The sequence below is a fragment of the Sphaeroforma arctica genome, assembly GCF_001186125.1.
Source record: "Sphaeroforma arctica JP610 unplaced genomic scaffold supercont1.810, whole genome shotgun sequence".
NCBI classification, from domain to species: domain Eukaryota; class Ichthyosporea; order Ichthyophonida; genus Sphaeroforma; species Sphaeroforma arctica.
In genome coordinates, this window is record NW_014039748.1 from 8348 (window position 1) to 18790 (window position 10443).

Below are 10443 nucleotides of genomic sequence, written 5' to 3' on the forward strand. Positions count from 1 at the left end.
TATATATATATAATATACTATACATATATATATATNTATATATATATATATATATATAATATATATATGTGTGTGTGTGTTTATATATATATATATATATATAAATATTATCTATATTATCTATACATAGACTAACGGGTCGCAATCTCTTTTCGAAACAACACAGGTAAACGCATGGACGATTTCGAACCCAGCGACACCCATCAGAAAGAGCAGTCGGCGGAGAAGAACGAGCGCGAGGAGAAGTTCAAGACTTACACTTCAGAGGTATGTCTGTGTTATGCGATAAACATACTTGACCAGCCACACCGGCCGACAGCTCGAAGACTCGAAGAGTGTATACCACATTGTACAACGCGACTATGTTGCGTGTTAGAGTTTTAGAGTTTTAGGGTTTTAGTGTTTTAGTGGTCAGTTGATTATCTGCAAGTGCTCGGCTATATCTAATTGATGGGGGGGGGTGATTGTCTACCATCTGACTACAAATTCAACAGTCACTCTCTGTAGAACAACTGTCACCAGTGTTTGGCTATAAGTTATATAAGCGCTTGGTTATAAGTTGCTGATAAGTTTTACTCTTCTCTGTCAATCGCCAAGTCCTTTGCCGTGTACAAGAAGATGAATATCTTTGGCAAAAAAGAGGAGATGGTGTTTGTGATTGAGGGCGATAAGCTCTCTATCATCCCCACAATCATGGACTCCACCAACTCATGGACACCCCGCAGCACCTGGAACGATCTGAGAATGGTATGTGCTTGTGTGAATAATGCGTGTATGTGCATGAGTGAACAATGAGTGTATGTGTTTGTGTGAAAATGCGTGTATGTGCATGTGTGAATATTGCATATATGTGCATGTGTGAATAATGAGTGTATGTGCTTGTGTGAATAATGAGTGTATGTGCTTATGTGAATAATGAGTGTATGTGCTTGTGTGAATAATGAGTGTATGTGCTTGTGTGAATAATGAGTGTATGTGTTTGTGTGAATAATGCGTGTATGTGCATGTGTGGATAATGAGTGTATGTGCATGTGTGAACAATGTGTGTATGTGCTTGTGTGAAAAATGCGTGCATGTGCTTGTGTGAACAATCCGTGTATGTTGCATTTGTGTGCATGCACACGCAGCCTATGCATACACACAATGTTATCAATTTCCGTATACACATCCATGTATCTGAAATGTACATACAAGATGTACGTATACGTATATATGTATATGTCTTTGTACGTATGCGTATGTATGCATATACCTTTTTACATATACGTATATATGCATATATCTTTTTACTTTTACATACATATACATAAATTCTTGTACGTATACGTATATTTGCAAATATCTTGTTACTTAGACATATATATTTGTACGTATACGTATATGTAGACATATATATGCATATATCTTTGTACGTATACGTATATGTGCAAATATCTTTGGAGCCCGCGTTGTGTAATTATTATCAAACAAGCATATTTGTCATATTCAATCACACGCATTATTTTTGTATTCATGTATGTACACACATTGTTTGCGTATTGATGTCTGTACACACGTTTTTGTGCATGTACACGTGTGTGTTCATCTATATATTTCCGATGCGCGATGCGACACGCGATCTGCTGTGTGTGCTTAGTCCATCTCTTTAAAAGTTCACGGTACCTATCGGAATGGCCCCACTTTGGTGTTTAAAGGTAACATACCTTGAATCACGTAGTTCTGTATAGTTGATCCTGCGTATGTATGTAAGCCATGTATCTGTATAATTAGAGGACTGCTTCCCATATATGTGCTCTATCGAACTATGTACACACTAGGGGTATGTTGTGTGTTGTGGTTGCTATGGTTTCCAGTCACCCTGTTTACCTGGTACACTGTTTTGTCATATATGCTGCGTGTGCTTCTTCATGGTATGTTCTGTACATGCACCTATCTGGGCCCATACCTCACACATGCAGTACATGCTTCGGTCCCTTCGTATTGCATTCATGTTACCCTTTCTACGGTGTACGGGTGGCGCGAAACTGAGAAACTGTCGAGTTACAAAAAGGTGATAGGATTCATAATACTGCGATATATGCAGTATATAATCCGTATGTATTAGCCAACATGTACTGCTGTTTTTCCGGATTGTCTCAATATTTGGTCCCTTTCCCAAATTGTACTAATATTTGGTCACGTTTCTAAATTGGCATAGTGTGTAGTTCCATTTCGGGATTCTCTTTGATCTTTTTTAAATTGTTCTCGTAGTTGTCACTTTTCCGGATTATTGAAATATTTGGTCTCTTTTCCGGATTGTTTTGATATCTGGTCACTTGTCTGGATTGATTTCAAATTTGGTCACTTTTCCGGATTGTCATAATGTTTGGTCTCTTTTCTGGATTCTCTTAATATTTGGTAGCTTTTCGGATTGTCGTATCATTTGGTCTTTTTTTCTCGATTGTTATAATATTTGGTCTCTTTTCCGGATTGTTTCACTATTTGGTACCATCCAAGTATACAAGGCAGCTACTGAAGCGGCGCAGGCGTCATACTTCCGAGCACCGAATATCATAATTGGGTCAATAGTAGGACTTCGGGTTATACCTGTGCGACAGGAAAACAACCCATTTTCTTGGATTCTGGTCAGCTCTTACGATGTATTGCACTTCAAGACAAGACCATTTTTTTTGGGTTCATAGTCCTCACACCCTCCGGTTAAAGCGATGCACATGGAACTTCTCTGTACACTACAATACAACGTCTCCCATCGATCCCGTTTATGTAGTGTATTACCCGTGCTTGTTGACTCATATTTGGATACAATATGTACATGGCAATGCCTGTTTTCTCGGCACGTGAATTCACGTCCGTTTATTTTATCTCCTGAGCAGGCACATGGGCGCCATACGCCGCAAAAACTGTTGTACTACAACATGGACGATGTAGTGCGGGCGTGTTTAGTACCGGAGAAATCTGATCGCACATTCCAGTTTGTGGTAGCCAGTAAGAAGCCTGTCACGGGGATGACGGAGTACAACACGCACGAATTTGAGACAAAAAGAGTGGAGGATGTGGGTATGTAGGTGGTTGAATAGTACAAGTGGGGGTTAGCACAGGGTATATTGTGTGTACGGCGTTGTATCAGATAATATATATATATATATATATATATACCATCATCATCATCATGAAAATGTAGGATGTGCGTGCGAATGTATGGAATGTCGTGGATACTGTGTTTTGTACGCTCATGAGGGTTGAACCACGATGAGGCTACCAGCGTGTCCTGTATCCGTGACAGACAATCCTACACTCAGTGCTGAGACTATAATTTTTCTAGAACCTTTCTATAATCGTGGCTAGCTACGTGTAATGTATTGGAGCACACATGCCTTCCCAAGTTACAGTACTGTACGGTCAAGAGTCATACAGCTACTTGCGAGCGCAAAGTCCAAATCGGGTATAAGGTTCTCCACACTGCACGTATTCGGTCTGGATGGGCTCGATGATGTGGTATCTATGGATATCTGAGCGTCCTGATCGCACACTCAATCCCACAGACAAGCGAGGTCTCACTCTCAGTACACAATCCTCAACAGATAGATGCAGCTTGACGTACTCACACGCACACACACATGCGTATGCACGGACTAAGTTGGCAAGAAAGCTCGATTGGCATACGCAAACCGTCGGTGGGTTAGCTTCACTACGCCTGCAGTGCATGATATTTAATGTTCACATCGCACGGTTATTTGTATTCATTACCCAAACCAGCACGTGTGATCCGTAAAATGGACCGAATTCTCAACACGCGGAAAAGTGAAGCCAGAACCAACTACGATGCCTACTTAGAGGCACAGGAAGCGGCACCCAAACGACGATGGGTGTAGTCGAATAAGTGTACGACCCGAAGGGTCTTACATGTATGAGGGTTACCACCAGCAAGGACGTAAATAAGATGGTTGTGTGACTTGTTAGTATAATAAATTGCACCACATCAGTTAAATCTGTTAAGATTCGAAGCCCGAAACAACCGCAGATAGATGCAGCCTAATAATGCTGGCTAGTGTAATGGATAATACCACACCATTCAAATCTACCTAGATACGAAGTACAGAGCAACCGACGATGAGTGTACCCCAACAATGCTTGTTAGTGGAACAAATAACACCACATCAATCAATTCTACCTAGATTCAAAGTACAAAACATCTGACGATGAGTGTATCCCGTCAAAGCTTGTTAATGTGATAAACAGTAGCACATCAATCAAATCAGCCTAGATTGATTCATACAAACTTTTATTATATGATATGAATATACGGACTTGTCCGTTCTCCCTTATATTTTACACTTCTCCAGAGGGTCATGATGAACATGAACAAAACTTCAACATCATAGCCGAGGCACTCAAATGCTAGCTCAGCAGGCTAACGAAATACAACGTTACTCGTGCACAGATAGTTCACGTTACTCGTGCACAGATAGTTCATGATTTTATATTTGAAATATGTGTATCTATGGACAATCGTGGTATGCTGAGGTAATTTAGTTTGATTTGTACCTTCCGAGTCATTGAATTTCAAGCAACACACAAGTTGTCTATTGAATAGTGCCTCATTGTGGCTGTATCTATTTTTATCCGGCTTCGATAGTACACTCGATAGGTTGTCGTCTTTTTCATATAGCGCTATTCTCACAGAAATAGTTTATGAAGCAAGCTCGCCAAATTCCCACATTGTCAATACGTAGATAGTTTATGCTTTATCAAAGCTTCGCCGTCAGATCACACCACGGATAACGTCCAAACTTACTCTAGGCGTATTGTTTTTATTTTTTGTGAGTGCTTTTCATGTGTTTATGTTCAGTCCACTTCATAATTACGCACGTACTGTTATATCTTAAGCATCTAAATGATACATGTGTTCAAAACAAATACCTTGTCTTCAAAATATCTTGTACAGCTGCACCCGCTCTGTAATATCAGAAAAGTTTTAATGCACACATCAATGACATTTGATTTTCCACTGATTGTATAGCCCTGCCAGCACATTTACAGGAATCCACGACGCGCTTTGCAAAACAACTGAGTTTCTGTTTTTAATTTGTATTTGAAGTTGGCGTGGGGCCTAACGTCCAACTATGTCTAAACCACTCATCACTGACATGTCTCTTCGAAAACATATCAGTCATTCTGTAACTACTCACAGGGATGATGAACCCCAAAGTTGCCACACCAATTGTTCTCTCGACAGCGTCTGCAACACTCTCTTCAAATCTACAGCTCCGGAGGCAGGTGCTTTCTGCATATATGCGGTGCAAGGTTGATTCTACGGTAAACAAAGATTACCGTTAGTTGCTTCAGATATACAATGCACGGTGTTTGTCATGGCCTCAAGCTATCATCGGAAATGCCCGCGTGGGCGGTTATGCAGTAACGGGTGTGGGTCGCCTCTATTTGGTTGTTACCCGAGGGTCAAAATTGAAAGAAGCTAATAGTATTCGCACAATGTTACTTTATACTAGCCATGGGAATTGTTTACGCTTTGCACAAGGAAGAAATAACTAACACGGAGAAATTTCATCCGGTGAATGGTTCGTTGGGCTGACTACAATTCTTTACTGCCGGTCGTGGAGCCTGATATGTTGTATTCAAATGATATGCGATGAAATCGCTCACTGCGTTTAGTGCAGCAGAAGGTTCTTCCTTACGAATTCTACGCGATTTCTGCGCCTATATATCTTCGAGGGGACCTTTGACGGTTGCACCAATACTGGATTTTACCGCGAAGTAGGCTGTCTGGGCTGACCTTATAGTAATCTCAAAACCTATGGTGGTATATTGTGAAGAAATACTCCTTAACCCTTTATGATACGACCCGGCAGTAGAATTATTCGGCAAACCACTTATAATTCTTTAAGCGAGTGAGTCGTACCATCATCTGCTAAAATATGCAGCTAAAGATGGTGGAGCAATTGGTTGTACACCAGAACATGTGGGTCAAAATCACTTATAATGCCTGATGAACTTCATCTGGAAGTTACATCCAAATTTATTTGTCAAGTCCCTTTCAGTAGTAGTATCCTTGGCCTTCCCAGTTTCACCATTTGGCCCACTGTTCCATAAAAGCCCACATTCTTCAGTTTGCTAGACAAGGAAATAGTGATAACTCAAGTGTAGGGCACTTTTCTACAGGATTGTATTAAATCTTTGTGAGTATCACCATGGAAACCTACATTAATAGTTGACTATTAACAATGGGGTCAAGGACATACCTCTCTCACTATCTTTAAGGCGTGTTAAAGTTGAATTCGTTAAACCTTCCACCAGGGCCCCGCAACCCTTGGCTAAACGTGATACTAGTTGTGGCTTTGTGTCCAATCCGAACAAGTACTCAAACTAAAGCATTGATAGAAACCGAGAGATAACCCCCATAGGGGGGATAATAAGGAAATGTTTTTGACAGACCCAGTACATGGCGTTGAGGGCGAGCGAAGAAAACCTTTTACAAAATGAACTTTCAGTATCACCTTTGAGATCAGTAAAAGCATCTTGAACCAGGCTGATACACATAGAATAACCAGCATTAATCAAACTACCCCTTAATCAGGGTAGCAACATGCCTGTCGATGAAATATGCTAGCGCTTGACCCACATGATACCTACGTAATAAATGCAGAAGAGTTTCGAGCTCAAGCTGAGAATGAGACGCCGTCAATTCACCTACTAATATATTTGGGTAAATATAAATACAAACTAAAAAATTGTGCTGAGGCTAGCAGAATTCCTAATCAAGTTGAAAAGGTAGTAACCATGTACAATGAAGAAGACGGTGAGTTGCTATCTCCTGATGAAGTAAAACGATATTTGGAGGAGGAAAACTATGCATTCAAGACGAGCAAGCCATAGAAGCAGTTCCCGATGACGAATATACAACCTCTTGAAACATATTTACCAAAAACGCGCTCAGTGCACTCCTATACGATATAGGACACACTTCAAAGAAGAAGACGGTGAGTTGCTATCTCCTGCTGAAGCAGATCGATATTTGGAGGCGGAAAACTATGCATTCAAAGCGACAAAGCCTTAAAAGAAGTTTCCGGTGACGAATATACATCCTCTTGGTACAAATTTACCAAAAAAGCGTTGAGTGCACTTCTATACGATATAGGACACATTTCAAGGAGACGCTACTACAATGGGTACAGTAGCAATCCAACTACCACAGTACCTGTAAAGCCGAATTAAACATTGACCATGGAAGATCTTATAAAATGTCCGAATAATCGAGTTCTCAAAAGATACTGGGATTTCAAAGTCACAGACGGCGTGTTTTCGACACACTTTGGGTTTTCATTACGGGTCGTTTAGCTAGCATCGAGAGTTATAAGAAACGTTAGGCTGGGAGATATCCAAATTTTCTTGCGAACGACTAAGAACACCATATAGACCAACTGCGGGGGCTGTCTACACAACCACCAAGGGCTGTATATTTAGGTGTACGCCATATCGATTATTGGGTTTGTACGTAATTCTCTAGAGGATCTCAGTTTCGTCTACTTTGCGTAAGCAGGTTCACGCGTCAAGTTTGTATTGCATCATTGAGACATACCGAATAGATACGGAGGATGCCGTTTTATATTTGAAACAGGAGCCAGAGCAGTGGGGAGCCACGGTTTGTATAACAATAAGGATGGCTCATTTTATAGCGAACACTTTCGAAACTTCTGCTCTACGAATGGCAAAATTGGCGCTATTTATCACCAGGCAGTTATGAAGCTAATGGTCTTTTCGAAAAAGAAGCTGACGAGTTCCGTGTTTGGACCGTCCGGAACCGACTTGAGGATGACTGGGATATATGCGCATAAAAATATTGTTGGAATAAGAATTCTGATGTTAATTCAATGATTTAAATTGGGTCTGTCAATAACGAACCACCCGGATGATCACAGAATATTGCAACTGCAACAACATATAGGCTGCATAGGTCAAAGCTAAAGCACACATACCTCGCGTTGAAACGCCAGATCTGCAGTCTCCCGATACACGTGGGAACTCTGTTTATAGCAGCTGTCTACTTTACGATAGTCCTTTTGCGTCGGTGCCTGAATTGGAGTTAGTTGAATTGACTGAAGCTTTTTGGCTTATAAAGCAGCTATATCTTTCCAGTACGACAGTTGTTGTGCTTCGTAAGAAGTGGACTGCTTTGACAGACCTAACTTCGTACGCCCAGCTAATGCCTTTACTACCGCATGTGAAGTATCTGTGGAAAGCCCACTACCTGGCAGTACCTGCTAGGTGACTGTGTTTTGTTCTCCGCTGTGATATCAGCCTGAGTTTAACACCTTACCGCAAGTCTCAAACAACGGATTGGCAACAGAAGCACGAGGCCACGGTTCTCACAAATAACTCTTGAACAACTGCCAGCTTGCAACCCGTTGACTTGACTACTGCCCCTGTGTGACGAGCTTCTCTCAAAGCTTCTCAGCTTGAACTATAAATACACTTTTACTATATTCTTCTATACCGGGTGGTTTGAGAGGTAATTTCTTCCTCAGACAGTTACCTAATTTATGTTTCCTGCCGTTTTGTTTTGTTTGAGTTTAGTTAATTCGGTGACCGGTTTGATCGCATTGTAATAAGAGGTAAACACTTCCCTTTTGAACCCTACCACTCAAAGTCACGAAAAACCTCAAAGACTGCCCTAATAGATTTCAAGAGCATCGCTGATTGTAGTCTCTCTGATGGATTGACGAGATTAACCAGACCGACACTCTCCTGATTGGTGTTTGTGGATCATTATCGTGATGGAGTTGATGGACCTAAAAGTCGTCAGCATATACATGTATAGTACGCGACTAGATAGAATCGAACAAACTTGTGCTACATACCTTTAATTTTTATAACTATAATCACTGCAGACTTACAATTCTCTACAAATCAAAACACGTTTTCTATTTTCGTTTCGTTAAACTATTTTCCCTCCCCCTCAAATCCACACACGGCTTTTGCCCGCAAATGGGTTAATTAACCAGGGTGTCAGCGAGTATGTTTTGTGTGAGATTTGTGTCTATATGACAATTAATGCCCGTATAAACAATACGAAATATGCAGTATGCAGTATGCAGAACAATCTTGCATGCACGAGCTTCTAAATTACCAACAGTAGCTCCTGGTACATATACAATTTATTTTCTATCTTAAGCGTACCCTGGTCTGCAATTGCATGCTTTTGTAAATAGGTAGCAGTGAATTACATCTGGTGTGCGTATATAATCACACACATATTTACGATTATACTTTATTTTTCATCTTAAGCGTACCCTGGTCTGCAATTGCATGCTTTTGTAAATAGGTAGGAGTGAATTACATCTGGTGTGCGTGTAGTCACACACATATTTTCGTTTATACTTTACTTTCCATCTTAAGCGTACCCTGGTCTGCAATTGCATGCTTTTGTAAATAGGTAGCAGTCAATTACATCTGGTTTGTGTGTATAGCCACACATATTTTCGATTATACTTCATTTCCCATCTTAAGCGTACCCTCGCCTGCAATTGCATGCTGTATGTAGGTATCACACATGTACATCTGGTGTGTGTGTATAGCCACACATATTTTCGATTGTACTTTATTTTTTATCTTAAGCGTACCCTGGTCTGCAGTTGTATGCATAGGCATGTAGGTATGACACAGGTACATCTGGTGTGTGTGTATAGGCACAAATGTTTATTTATAAATAGTATTTATCTTGAGCGTACCCTATCGAGGTGGTTTCGCATCGTCGGGCACGGCGAATCCGTCTACTGATGACTTGCGAGAAGCAGTCGTGCTGTGGACGGGGCCAAGAAGAGAATACCGTTGTCAAGGCAACGGAAGTGCAAAGTGGGGTCAAAATAGCGGTAATTAACCAAAATATAGAGCCAAATGCTGAAATCGAGAGTGGACATGTATACATACATTCAAACATACATGCATGCATACATACGTACATACATACATACATATTACCTACATACATACATACGTACATCCATCCATACATACATACACATACACATACGTACATCCATACATATATGTATACATACATACATCCGTACATACATGCATACATACGTACCTACATACATACATACATACATACATACATACATACATCCATACGTGTATGTACATATATACTGATGAATGCATATGTATATCACAGTCCTACACTCATATTTATACAAAGAGTAACCGTAACGGTTTCGTCTCACATACTCTTTCTTCGCCAGGGAGTGTCGCAAGTGTAACTTCGACATCGTGCTGCGTATGGTGGAGAAACGACATCAGCCGCAGATAAGCAGTAGCAACAAATAGACCAAGCGGAAAGTACACTACGTGCGGCCTAGCATCATCTCAACTTTTTGTCGCTTACACAACATATATATATATATATATATTTACACACACATACAC

General features: G+C 40.6%; 1 protein-coding gene across 1 annotated transcript in view; it reads left to right on the plus strand.

Annotated features, from left to right (window-relative positions):
• SARC_08707 (hypothetical protein) overlaps positions 1–3872 on the plus strand; it is a gene marked incomplete at both ends in the record, with an annotated part of 7206 nt that extends 3334 nt beyond the window's left edge. The window contains 4 exons of the mRNA XM_014297304.1: positions 167–267; positions 598–747; positions 2874–3057; positions 3757–3872. Of these exons, the coding sequence (XP_014152779.1) occupies positions 167–267; positions 598–747; positions 2874–3057; positions 3757–3872 (551 nt within the window). The remainder of the gene's footprint in view (positions 1–166; positions 268–597; positions 748–2873; positions 3058–3756) is intronic.
• Between the last annotated feature and the right edge of the window lie 6571 nt (positions 3873–10443).